Source organism: Cyprinodon tularosa, unplaced genomic scaffold (assembly GCF_016077235.1).
Source record: "Cyprinodon tularosa strain WSP-4 unplaced genomic scaffold, ASM1607723v1 ctg32, whole genome shotgun sequence".
NCBI lineage: Eukaryota > Metazoa > Chordata > Actinopteri > Cyprinodontiformes > Cyprinodontidae > Cyprinodon > Cyprinodon tularosa.
In genome coordinates this window covers 1553943-1579241 of record NW_024039030.1, presented here as the reverse complement: position 1 = coordinate 1579241, position 25299 = coordinate 1553943, and the positions used below count along the sequence as shown (strand labels likewise).

Here is a 25299-nt window from a genome sequence, read left to right as displayed (position 1 = left end):
TATACAATGCAAGAAACTTAGATGAAAAAGACACTTTTATTGACTCTAAATGACGAGGCTCATCTAAGTCAAGACAGAAATTATGTATTTTGCGCACATGATAGTTATAGAATATGAACAGCAGTCTCTTTTCATTTTTAGTGTCTTTTTAAGAGATTGTTTCCAGTTATGAAAAACTGCTCAGTACTTTAAACACTTTACCAAGCATTAACAATAAAAAAGTTGCAAGGACATACGGGCAGATTCACAATATGTCTGTATACAGGGTTCCTGCTTTGTTTGGAAGATTCCAGATGTTTTCCAGGTCCTGAAACGGCAAAATAAAAATTTGCCTGAAATCATTGTCATTTCAGATTTTCTAGAGTTCCACTTCTATAAAGTTCACGTGTTTGTCCATCGGTCTGTCATCTAAACAATTCATTAATTCCTTTGTCCGTCCATCCATCCATCAGTCCATCTGCAGTGTTTTACCTGTACCATTCTGACCCCTGCAGAAATGTCTGCCAGAAAAATCAAAGTAAACTTCTTTCATGAACTTTTAGGAATCGGGATGGACCTTTGCAGAAAGACGTGACAAAACTTAAAATATGCGTGGCAACCTCTGTGTTTATATTCCTTTCATAAATCCATGTGATCAAATCTCATATTGCCCCTCTCTTAACTTACAAAAAGGCTTGATTTACAAATCTTATAGTATACAAATGGAAGGACAGAAAAATGTAAACATTGTGTCTAGGCAGATTTGTTCAGTTAAAATATGTTAACAGTTTAAAAAGTATAACTATCTTCTGTAAAGCATTACACTTTAGAGAATAACTGTATAAACTATATTAAGTATAGTAAAAGCTTGATCATGAATGGTTATAAACCTTTGAAGGCCGATTTTAGATTTTTAGGTGTTACTGATGGTTTGCGTCTGGCCTTTCATGCATTAACTCGAAAGAATATTGGATGTATCCTAAACTGGGATGCATGCCTCTCAGACATATATTTGGGTTAAGAAATGTACTTTTTATCTTTAGAATGATCATGCAGATTGTGGTATGAATTTAAAAATGAGTGGATGTAAATTTATAAAGTGAGGACCATAAATTGTAGTTTTTTAGCGCTCCACTGGCTATTACAGACTTCTCCATGAACACAACAAAATATCACAAAAGTCACTAAAGGTTCCATAGGAAAAACCACAATCTCTCAATTACTCAGGTCAATGACTAAATGCTCGTAGATCTGAGTCTTTCCTTTGAAACTGGAGGCCAGCAGAAACTGACGGTTGTCAATGGAAACTGGAGAAAAAGCCCTTGGCGCCTGAATGTTCAGCTCCTGGAAGCGAACAAACTCGCCCTTCTTGGCATCCCAGCGGTACACCTGGGTAAAGGAGTAGTCGCTGCCCAGAATGGCATACTGCCAGCTGCCCACAGTGAAGGGCTGGAACACCATGGAGCCTCGAGAGGGCATGGTCTGTAACTCTCTGAAGAGGGCCCCATCCCATCGCATCACCTTGGAGTCTCCGATAAAGCGCGTCATGCAGATGTAGAGATCAGATTTGACCTGAAAGTGCTTCACAGCATAAACGTCCTCCATCTCTGGGATGTCTGTTCGTCTGTCGAACATCTTGGTGGCTTTGTTCCACTGGTAGATGACGGGCCTCTGAGAGCTGCTGGACAGGATCAGGTGAGGTTTGGATGAGATCTCGAGGTATTCCACATCTGTGTCACGGTACCACTGATGGAGGGACTGGTGGGAGTAGAAGCCGTTTCCATTCCACTTGTAGATGGTGGTGGAGCCGGCCTTGGAGCTATCTGCTATAACAAAGAAGGACTCTCCATCAATGCGGAACGTCTCTACGTCATTTGGCTTGCGGATAGTCAGGACGTCAATGCCTTGAAGCTTGATGAATTTGTTGGCAGAGGTGTCCCGCTTGTAGATGTGGGAGCCTCCGAACAGCTGAGCCACAACGATGAACAGCTGGTTGTCAATGACTAGAGGCTTGCAGATGACAGTGGATGTACCTGAAACCAAACGCAATCGAGTCATTCCCATCGTCTCCTTATGTTAGTTCAACACTTAACCCGTTCACTTTACTTACTGTCAATATCATCAAAGTTTCTAAAGTTCATCTCAACATGATCCCATTCAAGGAAGCCACACTTCCCAATGAATGGCTGGGCGAAAACAACATACTGGTCATTCCTGAATGAAAATGCTTCCACTGATATGGATTCAAATTTCAGGGACTGGTAGGGAGAAAACTCTGGGAGAGAAACAGAAAGCAAAACACTTTACAGTATATAGTAAATGTAAAATCTCCAAAGACACGTGAGAGGTCAGTCCTCCACCTGTGGTGATGCAGTCGAAGGACTGCGGCGACAGGTCATTGATCCTCTTGTCCAGATGTGATGCTGGGCCTTTGCAGTAGATCTGGTCCACAGTGGCGTTGGTGCTGTAAATCAACTCTACCAACCACTTCAGCTTACAGTCACACATGAAGTGATTCCCACGCAAGTCTCTTTGGGAACAAAATCATTGTGTGAAAATATGAGCGCTTCACTCCTCTTTCTCAGTGAGTTGAACGCTCTAAAGCTCCAGATGGTGCCTAACTCTCAAATCATCTTCTTGAGGTTTCATTAACCTCAAGGAAAAATGAGTATCTTCATTTGATGATAACCCGCAGCCTTCCTCTCTTCCTTCTCTCCCTCTAGTGCATGTAATTTTAATGGTGCTAAAAGCTTCAGCTGCCTACGCATTTGTCAAGGCTCGACAAAAGAGGAGCAATAAATGATGCATTGTTCTAGAAATAGAACATTGTATAGATGGCTAATCTTTCATTGTACAATATTAGAGATCACACAACCTTTGTGTTATTAGTTTCTGTACTTCACATACAAATTATACTTACACTTTTGTTAAGGCCTCAAGACCTTTGAACAAATCTTTAGGGAGAGTCTCCAGATTATTGTAGGCCAGACTCCTGAAGAAGAAAAGGACATGCTTGACTATAATTTTCATCCCTAATTCAAAGTCCATCAACAACTCTATGATAAACTGTTAAAGCTTAAACCTTGCTCTTAAAAACAAAGGTCAGTTTGAAACTATTTTGCATATATATATATATATATATATATATATATATATATATATATATATATATATATATATATATGTATACACACACAGAGTAAAAAAGTGCGAGTAGCAGAAAAAAATCCAATATTTTGCCACTCATTTCAAAGTACAGATTTATTACACACAGCATTGAAAATGTTGTCGTTTTAATGATTTAGGGCTCATAGAAAATTAAAACCTCAAATTGATTGTTTCAGAAAATTACAAAAGGAGAATTTTAGGTTAGGTGGAAGGGAAAAAAGGTTGCTCAACTAAAAGAGGTAATGCGGGTCCGCTCAAGAAATTGAGGGAACTTCACAATTAGAAAATTGAGGCTGAAATGAGCACATCAATAGCCGCTAGGATCTGATGAATCCTACAAATCGGCAATCAGTATTGCATTTTTTATGTCAAGCCACTGCTGCATCAGAGGGAACATCGCTTTTTCACGTTGCTGGGCTAAGAAAGAAGTGGACTATTCCTCAGTAGTCTAAATTTGGGCTGCTAGATATTCAATCTTTTTCTCTCTGTGTGGCGATTTCTCATGGAAACTTCATAAATGTAGTCATTACATTGCATTAAATATGTGCACAAATGCTCCTAATCTAATAATTATATTTTTCATTAATCAACTGTTGAGCCCGTTCTTGGACTCCATCTCCTCTCCGCTCAGGAGCAGCAGGACGCTGCCTGTCAGTCTCTAGGAGAAAGCCCTGTTGAGGTTTGAGGCTCATTCTATTGAGGTAAGCAGCGATAAAGTAGAGCTCTGATTGGACAACACACCAAAATACGTCACTTCCAGTGAGGCTTAGCTTCTTAGGCGGTCTATGGAGCAGGGGGGTGTCATTCTACTGATAAGTTACAAAGAGAGGCTGATGTTGGGAGACTGTGTTTATTACAACTACAAGCAATGGAAAACCCAAGTAAAATTCTTTTGTTGTAAACAAAAACTTTGCTGTTAAAGTTGATACTGATTGTGTGTGTTGCCAGAGCACCTGGTATTGCACATTTGCTGAATCCCAAACTCAATTTGTTAGATGTGAAAATGGAACAAGGTAAATTTAACAGAAACAGATACCAGTAATTTTGCAACCTGCTGTAAATAAGAAAAAGTCCATGTGTTGGGCACTTATGTAACGAGGATGTTCTGTTTTTGCTGTCTTATCATTTTCAAATGCTGCACATTGTCTCTGTGGCAATACAAGCTGTGCAATAACCTTCCTCAGCGTTTTATAGGAACAGGCTGTTACTTCACACGAACATTATTAACAACATTTATCATGAAGATGCCATCTTGCTCCTATATTTTGTGCAAAAAAAAAAAAAGTACATACAGGTGCACCAAGGTCTTCAGTCCCCGGAAAGCATATGGTGATATTGACTGGATTTGGTTGTTTTCAATAAATCTGGAAAACATGTACATGTACATGCATTAGAAAAGACTCATAGTCAAGTAGAAGGAATATTAATGATACAATTCCATGATAAACTTACAGATACTCCAGGTGAGGAAGTCCAAGGAAGGCGTCCTCGTTTATAGATTCCAGGTTGTTTGCTGTGAACAGGCTGTACAGAGATCCCAGTGTTTAGTCTCTTACAGCTGACTACTCCAAGAGCACTAAAATGAGAAAACCTCTTCCTCTGTCATCTCTTAATATTGACTAAAGCATTTTGAGGATTCCTGCAGGCATCCTTACACATTAGATTTTATGGGTTTAGTCAGAGCCAAAGTATGACTCAGATAAAGAAGGAAATCCCCTGGAATACATCTGTGCAAGCAGGCACATACATGTGCACACATATGTATGTGGCAAGACCTAGATGAATAAAACCAGTCATGACAGAAATGAAAGAAAAAAACACAATGAGGTTTATTTTGCAGGGCTTTTTAAAAACCAGTCTAAAGAATTTTAGCAGAAGAAAGAAAACGTCTTTAAAAATTAAACATGGCGTTGATCAAGCTCAGGAAAATACAGCATGCAACAAACACCAACAATAAAAAACCTTAGAATAGATTTCTCACAGCAGATGCAGGGCAGGGGTGTGGATAAAGCTCTCCTTGGCGATTTCCGTGAATTCCGACTTGACAAATGATCTGTGGGAGTAAAAATGCGACAAAATAACACGCCGTTCAGTTGAACAGCAGACTTGTGTCATGATAGTTATTGCAGTCTGCTAATGGGATTTAAATGAGTGCATTGCTGCTGCATAAAAGCCACTGATCATGCATGTTTATAACAAAGCATAGCTTAGTAAAAAGGACTCACAGAGATGTGACATCGGGGGGAAAGCTGCGAGGAATCGACACTGCGCTTTCGCACAACGCGTTATCTTTGGTGCATGTGCATGACATGGGACAGCGCGGCTGCCTGGCTCTTTTGCTCTCCGCTGAAAGTACTACACACACCGCCGCAACTAAGCCGAGCCGCAGCAATCTCCTGGGTATTTTTCGTGTATTTTCCATCCTTGGGAATCGCTCTTGGTACTTGCGCCTCCTTCTCCCGTTGCTTCTGCTGCCAGGAGGCCAGGCGACGCGCAGTGCGCTCCGGTTATCTCCTCCTTCGCTCCTTCTTCTGGGGAGGGGAGGGTGATCGCACCCGGATTCCCCCTTCTCTGATGCACAGACCTGGACGAAAAAATACGAGCGCGTATCCTCTGTGGTAGCTAGAGATGAAAAGTAAGGAGAAGTGTGGAGCAGGGAGGAGGACGCCAGCTGGCCCGGTGACAGGCGCGGTGTGAGGGCAGGTGGGGATCCCAGCGGGAGCAGACGGAGCATCTCTGTCCAAAACCACGCCTATGGTTTCATCCAACGCTCCCCGCTCACTGTCTAACGCCCAATGGGGCAGGCGGATCTGTGGACTCTGTTATTTTTCTCTCTCCCGTCAATCAGAATAAGCCCAGATAATCAATACTAAATAAACTATCACGAACCAGTGCTGCTTGTATATATGGCGCAGACGCTGCCTAAGCAGTCTATGCGGGAAGCGGGTTGGAAAACCGCGTTAAGATTGATTGTTGTCGGTTGATGGAACAAAAGCACCTGCAACATACCGTCTGATTACAAACCCATTAGCATCAATCGCATTTACACAGTTGGTTTTGAGCATAACTGTGACAAATAAATAGGTAATACGTGGCTCCCATTCTGGCTTCGGCATGGTTGCCATGGTGACCGAAGATGCAGAATTGTTTGCAAGCAGGAATGAAAGGATGCGGGGAAGCCCTCCTGTCCTCAAGACATCGATGATCATGGAAAAAGCCAAATATCCTTTGGAGCTAAGGCTTACGGAAGAGGATTAGGGCCACTTGGAGGTGGGTGGGGGAGTTACCTGATTTTTTAAATTTTATTCTAGTATTAGAAAAATCAGAATTCTGGCTTTAATCTCACAATTCTGACTAATCTCACAATTCTGACTTTAATCTCACAATGCTGAAATTTTTCTCACAATTCTGACTTTAATCTCAGAATTCTGAATTTTTTTCCTCACAATTCTGACTTTAATCTTACAATTCTGTCATTTTTCCTCAGAATTATGACTTAAATCTCACAATTCTGATTTTTCTTTAAATCAGAATTCTGACTTTAATAACACAATTCTGACTTTAATCTCACAATACTGATATTTTTCTCAGAATTCTGACTTTAATCTCAGAGTTTATAATTTTTTTCTCAGAATTCTGACTTTAATCTCAGAATTCTGTATTTTTTATCAGAATTCTGACCTTAATCTCGCAATTCTAACTTTTTACCTCACAATACTGACTTTAATCTCACAATTCTGACTTTTTTTTCTCAGAATTCTGACATTAATCTCAGAATTCTGACAGCTATCAAACATGTTAGCATCAAGCCGTAGCCATGTCTGTTTTAAAGACTAAATTAGCTCTCTTGTTTTAATCACCTTCTAGTCTTCCAAATAATGAAATAACATGACCGGGACCTCGAGCACGTAAAAAGTCACTTAATTCTGTAATTTTTCATTAGTGTGTTACTGGCCCACCCAAACAACTCACATCTTTGTCAAGGAAGCTGACCGCACCCACATCTCTTCCTTCATGCTGCCTATCTACATTAAGATCCAGAATTCTGATATTAGAGTCTGAAATTAAAGTCAGAATTTTGAGAAAAAAAGTCAGAATTCTGAGATTAAAGTCAGATTTCTGACTTTTTTTCCTCATATACTGAAAGGAAATTTAAAAATCAGTTAACTTCTTTTTATTTTTTTCAGTGGCCCTAATCCTCTTCTGTAAAGGTTGCATCCATGTAAAATCTATAAATATAAAATTAAAAGTTTAGACGTCTCTCTAAATCTGTTATAAAAGTTAAATTCATATTGATTCATTACAGAATGATATAGCTATTCCAAGCAATCAAAACTATTTTGATTATTGTTTCATCATAGGTAAGAAAAAAATAGAGGTAACAAAAACTAATAAACTATATTTTTTTAAAGATAATAGTAATTGAAAACGATACCAATAAAAACCCTTTTATAGAATTTTTTTTTTTTTTATGACCATGAGAGCTTAAAGTAGTGAAAGAGATCAATAAAATAGAAGCTGGATGTCAAAGGATGTTGCAACCTATAGCATATTAAAGGAAAGTTAAGTGGGAGGTAAAAGTGTGATGCAAAACTAATTTCAGTGGTCTTACCAACAATAACAAAGTGGGCTGGACTTTTCACCAGTTGTCAAAATTTATCTTTTAGATGAAAGTAAATTTCGCCATTCAGTAGTCATGGTACAGCACAAAACATACTTTTCAGAAGGCTTGAATTATATATTGAAAATATATATTTTTTAGCTTTTTAAGTCGCTAATGTAGTACTGTATTCAAATTTTCTTAGAAACTGAATCTTGAACTGTTATTAACTGTAAGCTTAACTCAGATATATAAATAGCTAAAATGTATCAGGGCTCCTTTTTTTTTAACCACAGAATATCCCATAAAAAAAAAAACTTTCATCTCTTTCAGAAATACATGCGACTTCTGGGAGCCCTTTAAGGTCCTATTCACCATATAATTCTTCAGATCCCATTATAGTTGTAGGATTAATATGTTTACCCACTGTATATGCACCAGATCCATCTGGGAAGAAGCTTTTTAAAAGGTCTCTAAATAAATACACTCTGTTCTCCACCTCCTGTCTCTGTCCCTGATGTGATTACACCATTAGATAGCCAGTGCCGGTTAACCATAACACAATTTTGTCTCTATAAATGAAAGCAGGACATTTGGGAGGAGCAGGGTCTAGCTCTGGGAGCCGTATTTAGTGGTATGCTTTTGTTCTCTGTGAGAAAGAACGAAGCTTCTTCTAACAGGAAAAATGTGGAAATGGGTCCGAGAAGGGGGACCCATTTCCAGTGTTGTTCTCACAGCTTTGCTGCACAACAAATAGAACACTGGATTTCATTGTTGCTCTCCTCAGTTATGGTGTTTTGTAAATGTCATCATTCATCATCAGAATGGGAAGCAGAGTTTCCACAGAAATATGACCACAGTGTGTGTAGTGTCTTGTTCTTTTAGTGGAATTTAAGGGCGTCCTGTGACTCATGTGGCTTTTCATTATTTCTTCAGCTGGAACATATCTCTGTGTATGCTTAACAACACTTGCAGATATTTAAGCATTTCATCTTTGGTACTTTCAAGTAAAAAAAGTTTTTGTAGCTTCTCCACTAGGGGGAAATAGAGAGCATGTATAATACATTTATATATTAAAAAGAAAATAAACAGGTATTCAGGGATTTTAAGTAATTTTACATGCATTCTTTTTAATGAAAACAGCATTCAGATAAATTCTGAACCATATAACTGTGGATAACAACATGCAATGCAATCACAGCTAATTAACAGAGCTAACATTTAATATTTCTGGTGGTCTTTTGACAAACAGAACTGAACATTCTCACACTGGTTCACTCGACACACATCTCCAGGTGCTCTAGGAGTTGGCGGTATTGACTAGCTGGGTACTCGGCCTGGCAGGAGGGACACTCCAGGAAACTTTGGTCCAGCCTGCTGGTGTGAAAAGAGGACTCTGGACTGTCTCTGTGGGGCATCCCCTCTTCACATGAGCTGACGTCCTGCTGGTGCGTCTACAATAAATAAAACGTCAGTCGGGATGAAGCATCAGGATGAAACGATCTGTCTTATTCTATGAGACTCAAAGCTGCAAAGATTTTAGTTAGAAATTATTGATAAACTTCACTTAAAACTAAGAACTTTGGCTTTAGTTGGTAAGACACAAAACAGCGTAGCAGCAGACAGCTGAGCAAAGGGCAGAAAATTATTTAAAAAATGTGTTTGGGGTATGTGCAAAAGGCCTTAATACAGCTTTAAGTGTCATCAATGAAGTCTGTGCTACTTGCTGTATTCATGCCAACCTTTGACTGTTTTGGGTCAAGGCCTTTAGTCTTTGGCAGCTTCTTCAGAATTCTGAGCATTTGCTTCTTTAAATATGAGGAGTCCCGCTTTGCATCCTCAAGGTCTTGTGCAGAAATCTTTATCTAGAATTTTAAAAAAAAGTTGCAGACAGCAGTGAAAGCTGTAAAACTGTACAGGTATTGGAAGCACATTTTTTCTAGCACCCAAGAATACCAGTAGACTGCCTTCAAAACAGTGTCAAATATTGGTTAATGACAAAACCTTATAGAGGGGAAAAAATAAAATAATCTGTGGTCAAATGGATTGGGACCATCCAGAGACCAGCAACAAATCAGAACTGAGATAGGAGGTAGTGTGTCAGCCATACCTGTCTTTTCAGGTCTGCAATTTCTTCTTGGTTGGCATGGTGATGGTTTAACACGTACCTCTGATAGAAGCTTGCCTAAAAAAACAAGTATTTTTTCTAGTTTAGTTATTTTTTCCTCACATGAATGGAAGCATTATCCATAATAGGAGCACTACATATTCCAGCCTTAATTTACTTTAATTAAAGCCGTTATTTTCTTTGTTTTAAGGCTTACTGACCAAGACATTACTCTATCGAAAACTTCAGCAGTACATACCAAGACCAGAGCCTACCAGGTACTGCAAAAAAATAAAAATGTGTACTTCTAGAAATTACTAGGTACTTTTCCTCAGAAATTAGATGTTCTAAAACTTTCTCGGAACGCAGCAGGTAGCTAATTTCCCAGAGCTGTTTGGTTACATAAGAAGCGGCACTATTATTCAATGTTACACATTATAATCACATTATCCAGCCTGGTTAGTGAAGGCACCTGATGAGTTCCAGGTAAGCAATCAGAAAGTTGTGGGAATATTTTGGGACCTCTACACATTAATTTAAAGTACAGTACTGAGTAAGTTCAGTAAAACTAGTCTCTCATTTTAGGCAAAGTAGAGATTGGATCAGATGGTGCTATAACCTTGACATGGGCTGAAGATTTACCTGCAGCTCCAGGTTTGTAGACCTTCTCCTCTCCTCCTTCAGCTTTGCTTGGAGCTCTTTAGTCTCATTCTTCAGTTGTTGCTCTTCCTCCTCTTTAGCAGTTACCAGCACCTGATCAAAGACCTTAACTTGCTTTCTGAGCATATCCAGCTTGACGTCAACCTCTTTCTCATAGCTTTCAATGCATTCCTCAATCTGTTTCTGTGTCTCTTCTGCATTAAAAAAATCAAAAGATGACCGAGTAAGATTTTTAAAAAGTGATTTAGTCTTAAACATTGTGATAATGCATTAATGAACGATATAATTTCAACAATAAATCAGGTGGTTATCTTAACGGTCACTCTGGCCTACAACAGAATAAACTTGATCTTGAAAATATTGTTGTGACAGTCTGTTCCATTAGTGGTGGGTGCTTGCTGCCCACTGTCCCTTTGCCTCACCATCTGAATGCTCCTCATTGTGTTGCTTTGAGCGGGCCTGATTGGTTTCACTCAGCTGCTTCTCCAGCCATAACACTTTGTCCAGAATTGCCCTCATATAGGCCTCTCTCTGCTGGTCATATTCCAGCAACTGCTTGTTCTTTTCCAAAGCCTTAAAGAATTGGATGAAAGAATAAGAACACAAAATGACAGTTGGAACAAGAGAGGATAGATATGAGGAACCGACACTTAGTGAGATATATTAATTGCACACAGTCTTGTTTCTTTACACGAATAACTAAAGTGAGTAAAAGTAAATTTCAGAAAACTTGCATCACTGAGATCATTTTGAAGATGTAAGACAGCTTCATCGTTGGAGGAGACCTGTTCTGATGGGGGATCCTATAAAACAAGAAAAAATGAGCAGTCTAGAATCCAACATTTGAAAATCAACCACTAATGTTCACATTATCTATACTGCAACTTTAAAAAAAAATCAAAGGAAGGTCCAGAAAAAAAAATGAAAGCAAAAATGAAAGAGGAAACAAACCTGATGCCATCTAGTGGTTAAAATCTAGTAAGACAAGAAATCTTCAGAGTGAAAATTGAAAGATAGTTTTCAGGCAAATGCTTCAGTTTAGCCGTTTTTTTGTTAATAGTATTGTATCAACAGTCTTGTGGTTTTAAAAATACAGAAAATTCTCTAATATACGGAATACAAAAAAAAAAAAAAATCAGCAAAAAAGTGTTAAATAAGTATCTAAATGTGACATATATATCACGTTTTGTCCAATGGATACAAGATCTCTAGAGACCCTAAAGAACAAAATAAAAACCCCCAACAAAAAAATATAACAAAGAACCCTCAGTTTTCTTGGGCCAGCTATAGAGCCAATCTAATGCTGAAGGGAACAATGGTAGTCCATACAATTTGAGAGAATCTGAAAAGTTTTAGCAAGCAGAATGAACAAATGAAATGTGCGTCGTTGACAGATCTGCATTAAAGACTGAAAGTTACATTTTTAGCAAATGCTGCTTAAACCAAACAATTTTTATATGTTTTTCCCTAAAATATCTATTTGTTTTTCAGATGGAAATGTATTACATGCATATTACATTGAAGAATCTGGCTGAATCTGGCATTTATACCAAAATGTAAGCAGCTTTGTTATAAACCATCTTACATTCTAACTCTTAGTTCTCCCTCCAGTTCTGTAATTGTGGGAATATCTCTTATTGATGCCTCTGGCAAAATAACAAAAAATTTTATTCAGCCTCATACTCACTCCATCCATAGAGTGCTTTTCTTTGGGGCAGCGATCCTCTGAGGAGGGAGAGGTTTTTTCATCTTTTTTCAGAAGATGCTGACAACTCTCCAGCCGCAGAGTTTCAAGAGCAAGGAGTCTCTGTAAGTACACCAACAAGAAAAAGTGGTTTAAGAAACAAACAGAAAACCCCATAAAAATAAAAGATATAGCCAAGTACTTGAAGCAGGCAGGCATTCTTTACAATGACATTTAAACATCTTTTATTTAGCTGTGCGTTTACCTCCACAAGCTTATTATGTTCTCTGTGATGATCCGACACATCAGCTAGTGTCTTCTTTAGAAGGATATTCTCCTTCCTTAAGCTGCTGACGGCTTTCACAAGCTCAGAGTTGAGCTTTTTCCTGTGCGAGCGATTACATTTATAGGCTGCCATCTTTACCAGCTGTTGGAATTAGAAATAAACAATAAAGATGAGACACTGCGGTAATAAAAAGACTATTCTGAATAAATAAATAAAGTTGGCTTTACATCAAAATCGACTGATATAAAACATATAATAGATATTAAAAAAGAGCTCTGTGAAATTAAGGCCCTGTAATAAAAATATTGAGTATTAATCAGCAAATAATTTTAATAAAATAATAATATATGTATTATTATTGTCTTTAATGCAGACCCCCCTCAATGTATCAACATTAGTTAAACGAGTAGAAAACTAGAGGAAATAAAATCAAAACAAACAGCGTTATATACGTTAGGGATAAAACATTTAATCGGAATAATCGATTATCGAACTAATCTTCAACTAATTTAGTAATCGATTAATCATTAACTTGACTTTAAAGACTGTAATATAGACCTTTAGGTGACACATCAACCGACGCTTGAGCAGCAATTACAGCAAAATTGTAAAAAAAAAAAAAAAAAAAAAAAAAAAAGAAATATGTAAACATTTAGCATTTAAGATAGAAAAAAAAATGTAAAAAGTTTTAATTTCAACTGGTTTAATTTCCAACTATTAATAAATGATCCGACCAATAATCTATTAGTCACACAAAAAAACAGATTAATAATCATTAGTTGCAGGCCTAGTCTACATGCATTTTCATTTTAATTTCAGTTGTGATAGTGCTGTAATCATATTTGATTTGATGACTAGTCTTGCTTTGAGATGTTCATTGTGTTCATCAGAAAAATGTCTGAGGAAAGAAGCTCTATAACGCAGTTCTCTATAGTATAGAGAATAGAGCTGAGAGGATCAACTAGCTACTGTAACCTTTCCTCCTTCCAGGATTTGTAATGGTTGGTGTCAGAAGAAGGTTAGCTAGCCTCTATGCAGATCACACACATCCCGGTCACAGATTGTATAGAGTCAATATGCATGTGTTTTAGTCTTTGTTCTTAGTTTTCTTGTGAGATTATACAATTGCAAATGTTTTAGCCCGGTTATATATATAATATGTACATACATACACATAAAAGATATGTGTATGATACGGTAATATAAAGTATTAGAATGAAAAATAACAATAGCATCCTTTACTGCAAACAAGTTAACAAGCTAACAGTTGACAAGTTGCTATCGACCAAACGATGCTATCGCTAGCAGTGCTGTCTTCACATATTTAAAACTATCGGATATTTCCTTCTATATCAAACGAAAGCTATATACATTTATCGTATTCAAAAAGATTATACAATGAATAATTAATTAAATTGCTTATCCGAGGAAACTGACAGCAAAATATGGCATTACTCATCTGAGCTAGCCGTTACAACATACAGCAGGTCGGCGCGAAAACGTCCTCTTCTTCTGTTGTGGAGGTTAATGGCGGTTGGCCAACAAACCCTTGGCCAAATCAAAATGACTGTCAAATGACTGTTTATCCTCAGCACTGAATGACAATATTGTTTTTCTCTCTTCTCTGACAACCTTCCTTTCTTCATCTGAACTGCTTTCTTCTAATTCCAGTTTAACATTAGGTGACTTTACTAAATGAACTAAATAAATCAACTTTGACTACATTATTTCAAAACTATAATCTTGTGTCTGATTGCATTTTAATATGTCTGCATAAGTTGAATTTATTATTCCATATCTAATTGAGTAGATATTAATTTAAACTGTTTTATGGACTGTCTTTAGATGGTTATGATTGTGGACACCATATGTGCTCTAGAATTCATTAAATTGAACTGAACATTAACTATTTAAAAGTAAGCTATTGTCACATTTATTAGAATAGTTATGAATATAAGCCTATGTGATCATCTGTGTTTTGGTTAAAATTTATATATATGTTAATAAATGATCAATGTATTTAGAAGGAAACGCTCTTTATTTGAGAACAGGTTGGAGAAGGAAGCAATAGCGCCATCTGGTGTCCAATGATTGTAAGCGAAAGGGGAATATCAATGTTTACTCTAGGGGGCGACGTCGCGCAGTAAATAAAAAAAATATCTTATAACCCATCATTATTGGGTTAAGTTGAGACAAACCACAATACATTCAACTGCTTATCTTAGGGAGCGCCCTTTCTGTTCCCCATCTAAAGTAACATCAGAGTTAGTGACACATCAGAGGGGCTGGGACTCCCAAATGAGGTGGTCCCATCCAGTCCTCCTCCTGGCATCTTCATTTTCTCTAAGGACTGAAGCTCTCTTAACAGAAAATGCGTGGAGTCGCTCAGTAAATAAGGATTTTTGTCACTATGCTGCAAGTGACAGTTGAGTCTGCGAGTGGAATTCCTAAAAAGAAAATTGGAAACCCGGATCCAATTACTACTGTTCTGTTCAGGGGTGAGAAATCTGTTAGTTTGATTTTTATTTTTTTTTATTTTTTGTTATGCTTATGCACTCCGTTTAAATTCTATGTAAATCAATATCTTTCTTTGTACTTTATTTTGGTTGCTATGTTATCATAATAAAGTAGTTAAGGCCTTTTTTTTTTAATATTTTGGCAACGATTCAATAAACAAGACAGCCATCCTTATAAGGCCGTACTGACCTGATGCCTGTTTCCCCCAAGTGCTTTTACCTTTTTCTATTGTCAAAAAACGTTTGTATTGGATTTAAATGTTATTTCCACTAAGATTAGTGTCAGATTTACTTACTTGAATCATGTCAAAGACTCTAAATTAATGGTAATAATGAAAATAATAATAATAAAGAATGCCTTCTTTATATTTTCAGGTGAAAAAAAGAAAACCAAAGCAATTAATAATGAGTTGAATCCAGTTTGGAATGAAGTAAGTGTATAATTGCAATGTTGTGTTTGGAAATAATTATTAAAGTATAACTCATTGACAGCTTTGACAACTTTTTATGTGAAATTGCAGGTCCTTGGGTTTGATCTGAAAGGTTCCCCCTTGGATCCATCTTCATATATTGATGTGGTTGTAAAGGACTATGAAACATTTGGGAAACATAAGTATGAAACCTTAATATAAGCTGTGGGTTGTGACACGTTGCAGTTATAATGATCATTTATGCGCTTTGAGGAGACTGTGATGTTTTTTATTCGAGCATCATTTCTTTGAGGGAAAATATTTGTCAGAAGGAGGGAAAAAATTAAAATAATTCTTGGCAGGCGAATAAAAAAAAAAGAATACACTGCTTGAAATTTTGATTGTTTTAGACATAAGATTACCATGATATTATACCTGTAAAGCTTAGCTGAAAACAATGTATAAATGAACTTTTCCCTACAGTAGTTGCTGAACATCATCTTGAAACTTCACTCTGCTGTGCATAAGACTCATATGTTGACTTTGTCATATGTTGAGTAATAATTAATTCTTCTTTTTTATTCAAAATTGAAATATTACCTTGACCATAAATATTGCCTTTTTTTTCTCTTTCTAAACCTCAAATGTTCAAGACCCAATGCTGGGACAGATTACTTGTGTCTTAGGTTAGCTATCCGATGCTCTGTGAGGGACATTCTTGCAAAAGTTTGGGTTCTTTTGTCATAATAAGATGCATGCAAAAAGACAGGGCAATAACAACATCTCTTCTGAGTCATTCTGTGGGTGAATGTAACAACATAAAAAGTTTTTCATCCAAAAAGAGGTAGGGACGTGATCTCTTTTCCTGAGACTCACCACCTGTAAGTGAAAATGGGGACCGGCACATAGAACAGCCTTAAGTAAACATATTACCAGAATAATTGACAATAAGGGGGACCACTTATTTTGATGATCCATCTGGAAAAAGAACATCCTCCACTATGCCTTTAAGTGACTATGCTGCCCTCCCAACAGATGATGGCAAAAGATCACACTCTCCTTAATAAACGGATTTTCTATTTTACAATCATTTTTTTCCTATTTATTGGGGGAAAAAATATAGTTACCATTTACTTCATCCAAAAAGCAACTCAAGGACATTGTTGACTACTTACACAAAAAAAATAATGAGGTACTGTTTAAAGTAACTTTTTTATACTTTTCAAAACCAGCATCATAAAAATGCATACCTTATTGTCCTTGCTAAGTTTGATGAACATAACAAAGCTCAAACTCAAAGTATTTTTGTAGCACTACTTTATTCAGGTCAGGCCAGCAAATGATTGGAAATAAATACTTAGAAACAGCATCTCAAAGAACAGATAAACCCCAAATACATTGTAATGAAAAGGAGAGTGGCCATACTTGACTGCTGTGAAAAAGAACAGCCACACAGCTGCAAGCCAAATATACATAAGTATCCCAGGAAATGATCATGATCCAGTCTTATATCCTGGACTCTGGGAGCATCTCTGGAGGATTGGGTGGACCCAGGGACGCTGATGTCCCTGTTGCTGTTTGGCTTTCCATAATGAATAAAGCACCGTTCATTGCTCGGTAAAATTCCACTTCACGTTGTCAAATAAAACAACTTGCTATGGTTGCTTTAGTTGCTATGGTTATAAATCATAAGAAATGTCCCAAAATATAACAACATCAGCAAAAATCCATTCAGCTATATAGATTCCAACACCAGAGGAGAAAAACATCTGAAAAAAGAGATTTCTATTCACAAATAGAGGAAATTAAATTCTTCTAAGCAAGAAAAACCAAAACAAACTAGCAGAGTTTTTCCCAATATGCAACCACCTCAAGCAGTGCAATAATGGGATAGAATAATATAAAATAGAATAATACGTATCATTTTTGTAACATGACAAAATGCGAAATTGATTAATAGGTATAAATAATTTTCTTGCGGAGTATACTCCAGTAGCTCTATAAAGCTTTGAAGACTGTAATGTTAAAATATAAATATCAGCTTAAAAGTATGTAGTAGAAGGGATTTTAAGTGCATTTAGAAAGGATGTTAATTAAAAAAGGACAATTATAAAAAATTTTATTTTAAAGAAATAACCATATACAAAATGCTTAAATGAATGACTTTAAAAAATACATGTATTTTTTGTGTCACTGAAGTGACCACAGTGAGTGCTAGAACATGCCTGTGGTATAATAAAACATATTTATTTCTCTTGGACGTCCTTAAAATATATCCTTAAATGTTCTTTTACTTTTAAAGGTTTGACCCTTTGTTTTATTGCAATAGCATTATTTCACAACCCCGGTCACGGAATTTGGTTCAAAATAGAGAATTTCCAGTATGTTCCAATGTGGTGTGATCATTAATCAGCGATTTGTGGCATCTGTTTTGTTACACAAAGGAAGTAATTTTCCACCCAACTTTAACCAAGCAGTGAAACTGGGAAGTGAAAAATACCAGTCATTCCTAGTAACAAGAAAATACAGCCATAAATATTAAATGTGGTTCCAGTTTTTGTTGTATGTGTTGGTAACTATACTGTAAGATGAGCCTTTCTTATTTTGATTGTTGTTGCTTTCAGCAGTGAGGTTTCAGTAGTTTTTGCTATATTAATATGATCACTTTTCAGGTTTATTGGCTCTGCAAAGATCTCACTGAGAGATTTGGCCAGCGGTCAAATGAAGTCCCTGCCATCTAAAAATGTGCCCTTGGTTAATGAGAAACAACAATGTTTTGGGGTAAATAGATTTGCTTGCAACATTCCTAAACACTTCAAGCCGTTACATGTTTGTCTTTTACAACAGCTTAAATTATGTTAGAACCAGTTTATTTATGCTGTATTGACGTGATCTTATGTTTAGATATTTATGGTAGCGTTTTTATAAACTTTACAGGCAACCATTAATTTGGTCATTGGGTATGAGTCACCAGCTGGTCCTGACCTAAACGATCAAAACGATGAAAACATATCCCACATGGAAGCTGGTAAGATGACATTTATTAATATGGATTAAAAATGATTTTAATTGTTATGGCATAATAGCGTATACTGTATTGAATAATATATAAAAGTCAAGCTTTAATGACAATGACAAAATATTTCATTCTAGGAAATTATGTTAAACTGAACTGTAGTTCAGTTTAACATAGTTTAAACTCAATAAACTCACTCAATAATTACCACTACTAATAATTTTACTTCACGTTTTTAAGTTGACTGCAATTTTTGAAAACCGCTATCTAAGGAAAACCAGCTGATTACATTAACTCATTGAAACAAAGGCAATCCCTCACATCAAGCATGCTTGTAGTGACAGTGGAGAGGAAAACTCCCTTATAACAGGAAGAAACCTCCAGCAGAAAAAGGCTCAGTGTACATAGAAGCAGACATAGAAAAAGAAGCAGAGATACAAAAGGCAACTGTAAACCCGCTCCAAAGGCAGCCACGCCCAGGAAACACACAGCCAGACAGAGGAGCTCCCATGTCAGTGCATGAAACAGATCATATACAGTTAGTCACAGTCAGAGAAACAGGACTTCACTGAAAAACAGGCCAAGCTTCAACAACTGTAAGCAAAGGTGTTGATGGCAGTAGCACAGCAGACATTTTTCTCCAGGATGGTGTCACAGTCAAACAGGAACAGACCAGATGAATGAATGAAGCAGAATGATTAAAAGGGGTCCCTATGTCCTCCAGCCGTCTAAGCCTATAGCAGCATAACTATAGAGATAGCTCAGGAAAACCTCAGTCACTCCAACTATAAGCTTTATCAAAAGGAAAGATCAAAATTGTTTTAAATAAATACATTGTTGCTTCGTGTGTACTGTATGTGACACATGAACATGTATGCACCTTCATATGATTTTGATTTTTTGTTATCTTCAGGAAGGGAGTAGTCCCAATTTGACTAGCATCAACTATGTTCCTCTCACTGTAGATATTTCATGATCTCCTCATGTTTTTGCAGTAGTTCATTTTTGATGTATTATATTTTTTCAGATTCCATCATTTTGCGTTAGTTTTGTCACTTAGGTTTTTCATTTATGTTCTTTTCGTTATGATCTAGTCACTTGGTTTTTTCCTAATGCATTATGTTCTTCTAATACCTGTCTTTTAGTTGATTCTTTATTGAATTAATAATTTTTGAAAATTCATTAGATTGTAAATATACTGCATACAAACATTATCTATATATGGATATATTACCGTATTGCATTCTATGTATGATTCAGTGCATATTTCTGAAAGGGATGAGAGGAACTGAAACATATTTAATAATATCCCTTCCTCTTTATTTTAATCCTTAACACCACCACTCTTTCTGATTCATACTTGACTTATGAGTCCATACCCTTTCAAAAGTCCAATAAGTATGCAAATAAGTTTATTTCTGTACATATGAACAGTGTTGGGAATGTTACTTTAAAAAAGTAACTAGCTATAGTTACAAAGTAATTCTCAAAAAAGTAACTCAGTGAATTTAAAGTAGCTAGGTACTAGTCAAAGTAACTATGCAATTACTTTTTCTGATCTAAAATGTCAAAAAATGTACTTTCTTGTTTTGAAACTTGATTGAGTTGTGTTAAAGCGATGAATTTGTCCTAAAATAACAAAACTCTGGAGATTGCTGCCAAAGCAAAAGGTCTGTGTACAATCATTGCTCACAACTGAATTAAGTAAATTCAAGTCATTTTAACTTTAAATGAAACATAAGTTCCAACCTCGTAAAATGTTTAAGGGTTTTAAATGCAGATTTGGGAAAATATAGAAAGTTTTGACAAATAAAACACCAAATAATTTGCAAAAAATGACTTTTTCCTTTTAAATTTTAAATGTCTCTGTTTAAAACACTTGATAACAGTTTTATGGGGCTTAATGTTTGTACAATTTTTTTTTGCTCAGGATGTGATGCCTAGAAACAGCTTTGGCAATTTGGGTTTTACAAACTGTAACTGCCAGCGCCACAGTTTTCAATATTCTGTTTTACTGATTTTTATACAATATTGAGCCAATTCTGTTTAAACTACGAAACTGAGAACAGGGCAAAGCATAGTTGCAATATTTGCTTCAATGTTCTTGTTTTTTGTATTTTTTTTCAGGAAATAATGAGGATGATGATGATGATGGAGAGGATGTCATGACCAGAACTGATCAGGTTGATAATTCCGGAATGGCTTCTTCTACAAAACAGCCTGGGAAGCGACCCATTAAGCCACGCCATTACAGCAAAAAGAAGCAAAAAATTCTGGCCAACAAGCCTCAAGACTTCCAGGTTTTGTCTGAGTTTTAATTGCTCTTCCTGTTTGGCCACAGACATCAACTAGTTTAGGATTTAAGATTGTTTCCATGCATCATGACAACATACTCCACCAGCTTTAACATGAACTATTAATATTAATAATAGTTAATTCATAAACCAAAAACAGGTCAATATTCTTTATAAATCTAAAAACTTGTTTTATTGTGTTTCAGATTTTCACGTATTTTTTTCTTTTAAGTTTTGAGTGGTCGTGTTTGTCAGCTTTATTGAAGTACCCAGTAAAAACAGTAATAGGGTAGTAAATGACATGTATTTAGTCTTCTGTTTCATTTTTAAAATCTAGATTCGCATTCGTGTAATAGAGGCTCGTCAACTGCCGGGCAACAACGTAAAGCCAGTGGTAAAAGTAAATGTTTGTGGACAGACTCACAGAACTAGAATCAGAAGAGGAAACAACCCTTTCTTTGACCAGGTAAACTACTGGGTATTTTCTACTCTTTATGACTCTTTCTTTGCTTCTCAAATATTCTCAAGCTTCAGAAAAATGTGAGGCATTTTTTTTCTAATCAGCTTTACATAACCTTCTCCAAAGGTTATATCATTCCTTTTTATTAAGACATGCCTTAAAAAAATAATGTTAAAAAATGTTCTCATTTCTAAGTATTTTGATTGGCTTTTGAAATTATAAAACACCCTTCAAAATAATCCCACATAATAAATATTTTGCTTTTATTTTCTTTCAGATGTTTTTCTACAATCTTAACATGGTGCCTTCTGAGCTCTTTGAAGAGAGCATCAGTCTCCGAGTGAGTATAAAAGGTTCTATTATGAAAAGGCAGTGGGAAATATATTTCATCATTCTTCATAGTAAATGTATTCTAGCTGCCATATAGACATGGATTTTGCATTATTTGTGAGTCAAACATACAATCACTCCAAAGGCTGTATAATATTGCTCCTGAAATTCTGAGGCTGTGTAGTGAGAAATCCAGCTTTGTTTATTCTAAAATTCTAATGAACGTCATCCTTGCTTCAGTTGTATGCGATCTGCAAGCACTATATCCTGAAAAACAGCTCAGACTTTGTCCTTCTATCATCCAAACTTTAGTTGAAACTGCTGTTTTAGATAGACATGCAGAAACATTATTCCTCAAACCATTAGTATATATACTCTTACCTTTTAAGGATATAATTTTGGTCTCTTCCAAGTATTCCATTTAATTGTCCATATACTATATAGCAATTTTATTGCCAGGTTTCCTGCTCCTACTTTAGTCCTGCTCTTTAAACTTTTACAAAGATAACTATGTATTTCCAAGCCTTTTAAAAGCCCTTTATGAGTGGTTCTATGCTCACCTCTTCTGTCTATTTTATGAACTGATGAAACAAAAATTGGATTTTATCATAGAACACAGTTTTCCAAGAAAAACAGCTGCTACTCTCATGATTAAAAAGAGCTATTGGCCTGGGTGGTCAACACCATTAATTGAAATTTTAATAAAGTTTATAGCTGCATGGAATCTCCTTAATATTTATAGATTGTTGAGGATACAGTTCAAGAATTAGCCAGAAAGTTAAAGTTTGCTACAGAATCCAAAGGTACAGGTTTGAATCCAAAACCTGATCATTGCTGATATTTCAGCAGATCATTTACCTAAAACACTGCTCAAAATCTAAACAGGTTTTGCTGCATAGCAACAACTACAATACTCTGCAATTGCCATCCTAGTGAGTATCACTAGTTGTCAAGCATAGACAATCATAGAAAATCATAGAAATCATCCAACAGATGTTGAATGATTTTTATGATTGTCTATGCTTGACAGCTATCAAACTATTCTAACTGAACGCTAGATGTTTGGTAAGGAAGATGTGTCCAAAATACATTCACTCAAGACCCAGACTATTGTTAGAAACTATAGTAAGCGTCTGGAGGCTACAGGCTGTCAGGGTGCCCAGATGTATTAATCTTTTAAATTTAGTTTGAATGTATATTGCACAAATTCTATTAATCAAATAAACCACATTTTACTACTGGAAAATTACTGTCCATCTGTTTTATTAATTAGAATCTAGCTGATTCAGATACCCAAAGATTTTGAATAGCAAAAATCAAGATTATTAGGGGTGCTCAAAATATCCATTTTAAACCTGCTATATTTTTACATGGAGTCTTTGTAGATTATATCAAACTTACTGAGGAAAAAAGTTGAAAACGTATTTTATAGTTATTGTCTCTTCAGTAGAAATAAATAATACTTTTTTTTTGGGATCATTGCTTTTCTTTACAGGTTTATGACTCCTTTTCCCTCAGAGCTGACAGTCTAATGGGAGAGTTCAAGGTACACCAATGATATACCAATATAGAGATACACCAAATGTTACATATTTCAGTATTTTTGATAGTGGTGATTTTACTTAAAAATGTTTCTTTTCTGTTTTCTTTCTTTTTTTTTTTTAACTTAGTTGGACGTTGGCTACATCTATAATGAACCTGGTCAGTTTTTTCTAAAGTAATGCATTTTGAGACAGGCAAGTTCTTTTGTAATTATGTACTTTTGCAAACAAATACCGCCTCAATTTCCAGGTCATTCTATAATGAGAAAATGGCTCCTCCTGAGTGATCTGGATGAACCGAGCGCAGGGGCTAGAGGATACCTGAAAGTCAGCATTAGCATTCTGGGCACTGGAGCTGAAACAGTGGTACAGGGAACATTATTACACAACTTACAGCAGCTTTTAAAAATGTTTATAAAAAAAAAAAACCACATATCTCTTTTCCTTTTGATTGCAGAGTGAAAGAGGGGAGGTTAACGAGGAGCAGGATGACATAGAGAGTAATCTTTTGGTTCCAGCCGGTGTCACAATGCGATCGGCCATTCTGAGACTTAAAGTGTATCGTGCAGAGGATATGCCACAGAGTAAGGGAAATATAAATACATAAACTCTTTCTGCTTTTAGCTTTATTCAGTCAGACCACTTTAAGAAAACTAATTCTACACCTTTACATTGCAGTGGATGATGCCTTTGTTCAGACAGTGAAGCAAGTATTTGGAGGGGATGGAAATAAGAAGAACTTGGTTGATCCATATTTAGAAGTTAGCTTTGCTGGAAAGAAGGTATTTATTGTTTGAATTAAAAAAAAATTTTTTTGCATGAATAATATTATTAACTTAAAATATTACAATGTTGTTTAGCTTTGCACCAAAATAATTGAGAAAAATGCAAACCCAGAGTGGAACCAAGTCCTCAGTCTACAAGTCAAAGTAAGAGGGATCCACACTACAGCTTGTCACTTGGACCCCATAATGCAAAGTAATTTTAATGAAAAAATTATCTCTTTTTTTTAAGTTCCCATCCATGTGTGAACGCATCAAGCTGGCCTTGTATGACTGGTAAACCTAAATATTAATCTACTGACAATTTCTTTCATTTTTGATATAATTATCATTATTTATTATCATTATCATTATTATTTATTCTTGTTTACATCTACAAGGGATCGTCTAAGCAGGGATGATGTCATTGGAACAACGTTTTTGAATTTGAGCAAAATTTCATACTTCGGTGGGGAGATTGAAGGTGATTATGATTTACTATCTTTTTCTTTAGTTTTAAACCTTGATGCACAAAAAAACTTGTGCATATATATATATATATATATATATATATATATATAAATAAAATTTTTTTTTGTTTTATTTTAAACAGATGCCAGGACTGAAATTTCCAACACAGTCTCTGAATGTCTGTATGACTTTCTTTACATTTTATAGCGATCAAACGTATTCATAAATGTATGAATAATCAATCTTAGTCTCATAGGGTACAGCAAAATACAATGTTTTGATAAGGCACATTACATGTAACTAAAGTACCAATAAGTTTAATAGGACTTTCTTGTCTTAAAAATCAAAGTTTCTACTCTAGAAAAATTTTGTAACGAAACATGTGATCTTTTTATCTGTAAAGATTGAGATTTTTTGTTTATAATTAAGAAAATATCTTAGACCAAGACAGACACAAAATTTTCACAAGTGAGCCCAATGTGACTGATAAAGTGAACCATGGTCCTATTTTTTTTTTTATTTATTGATAAGAAATTAATCATAATATGCCAGGTACACTTTTAAATACACTTTGCCATATCAAGTCAATTCAAAACCCCTTTTCTGATGAGATATTAGTTGTTTTTTTATGTGGTAAAACAAGCTGAGTTATTAAACACATGAACAAGCACCATCTTCAACACATTGCACTTAAAACTGTTTAAGTTTACAATTTTGAAAAGCAGCCAGTTCTCTTCAGTCTGGTCCTGAAAATTCAACTTTGCTTATTCTGCATAAAATGTAAAGGCATCTGGAGCTATAAAAAAGGATATTTGCACTTTCTACAATGTTCATCTTATAATATTTCACTCTTTGCTTAAATTAAGCTATTGCTTCTATAAATATTATATACATGGTTTATGTTGCTAATAGTGGTTAGTATTATTTTTAATCATAACAGTTAAATTGTCCTTTGCAGATCCGAATTAAAAGACAACCTGAGTACAGTATAAGTCTAAAACCAGCGCTTTTTCTGA

The 25299-nt window shown here is 35.8% G+C and overlaps 3 protein-coding genes across 3 annotated transcripts in view; 1 reads left to right on the top strand and 2 right to left on the bottom strand.

Annotated features, from left to right (window-relative positions):
• Positions 1-19: 19 nt before the first annotated feature.
• On the bottom strand, positions 20-6313 carry LOC119788530 (leucine-rich glioma-inactivated protein 1-like). Its single transcript, XM_038292919.1, has 8 exons — positions 5373-6313; positions 5129-5200; positions 4600-4671; positions 4440-4511; positions 2900-2971; positions 2340-2509; positions 2090-2254; positions 20-2012 (listed from the first exon to the last, which is right to left on the bottom strand). The coding sequence occupies exons 1-8, from the start codon at positions 5879-5881 to the stop codon at positions 1195-1197; spliced, it is 1950 nt and encodes a 649-aa protein (XP_038148847.1). The 5' UTR covers positions 5882-6313; the 3' UTR covers positions 20-1194.
• A 2552-nt stretch (positions 6314-8865) lies between these two features.
• Positions 8866-14052, bottom strand: LOC119788590 (centrosomal protein of 55 kDa-like). Its single transcript, XM_038293100.1, has 9 exons — positions 13967-14052; positions 12464-12625; positions 12202-12321; positions 11249-11317; positions 10937-11087; positions 10497-10708; positions 9858-9932; positions 9490-9612; positions 8866-9201 (listed from the first exon to the last, which is right to left on the bottom strand). Exons 2-9 carry the CDS (start codon positions 12614-12616, stop codon positions 9022-9024), a joined length of 1083 nt encoding a protein of 360 aa, XP_038149028.1. The 5' UTR covers positions 12617-12625; positions 13967-14052; the 3' UTR covers positions 8866-9021.
• Positions 14053-14747: 695 nt separating this feature from the next.
• LOC119788537 (myoferlin-like) overlaps positions 14748-25299 on the top strand; it is a 29663-nt gene continuing 19111 nt past the window's right edge. Inside the window, exons 1-17 of the mRNA XM_038292928.1 lie at positions 14748-14982; positions 15376-15431; positions 15522-15613; positions 18083-18191; positions 18348-18438; positions 20554-20726; positions 21058-21186; positions 21458-21520; positions 23006-23056; positions 23181-23211; positions 23302-23417; positions 23509-23635; positions 23730-23833; positions 23912-23980; positions 24066-24109; positions 24214-24296; positions 24426-24461. Coding sequence (XP_038148856.1) covers positions 14895-14982; positions 15376-15431; positions 15522-15613; positions 18083-18191; positions 18348-18438; positions 20554-20726; positions 21058-21186; positions 21458-21520; positions 23006-23056; positions 23181-23211; positions 23302-23417; positions 23509-23635; positions 23730-23833; positions 23912-23980; positions 24066-24109; positions 24214-24296; positions 24426-24461 — 1462 coding nt within the window. The 5' untranslated portion in view covers positions 14748-14894. The remainder of the gene's footprint in view (positions 14983-15375; positions 15432-15521; positions 15614-18082; positions 18192-18347; positions 18439-20553; positions 20727-21057; positions 21187-21457; positions 21521-23005; positions 23057-23180; positions 23212-23301; positions 23418-23508; positions 23636-23729; positions 23834-23911; positions 23981-24065; positions 24110-24213; positions 24297-24425; positions 24462-25299) is intronic.

What these genes read in the sequence shown, in the direction of transcription:
- LOC119788590 (XM_038293100.1), bottom strand. Translation starts at nt 12,616, where the DNA reads ATGGCAGCCTATAAATGTAATCGCTCGCACAGGAAAAAGCTCAACTCT. An exon ending in TTCAAAATGATCTCAGTGAT is followed by an intron (nt 11,088 to 11,248) that starts GCAAGTTTTCTG and finishes CAATTCTTTAAG; the next exon opens with GCTTTGGAAAAGAACAAGCA. An exon ending in CAATGAGGAGCATTCAGATG is followed by an intron (nt 10,709 to 10,936) that starts GTGAGGCAAAGG and finishes TTTTTAATGCAG; the next exon opens with AAGAGACACAGAAACAGATT.
- LOC119788530 (XM_038292919.1), bottom strand. Translation starts at nt 5,881, where the DNA reads ATGCTCCGTCTGCTCCCGCTGGGATCCCCACCTGCCCTCACACCGCGC. An exon ending in CCCCCCGATGTCACATCTCT is followed by an intron (nt 5,201 to 5,372) that starts GTGAGTCCTTTT and finishes TTACTCCCACAG; the next exon opens with ATCATTTGTCAAGTCGGAAT. An exon ending in CTTCCTCACCTGGAGTATCT is followed by an intron (nt 4,512 to 4,599) that starts GTAAGTTTATCA and finishes CATGTTTTCCAG; the next exon opens with ATTTATTGAAAACAACCAAA.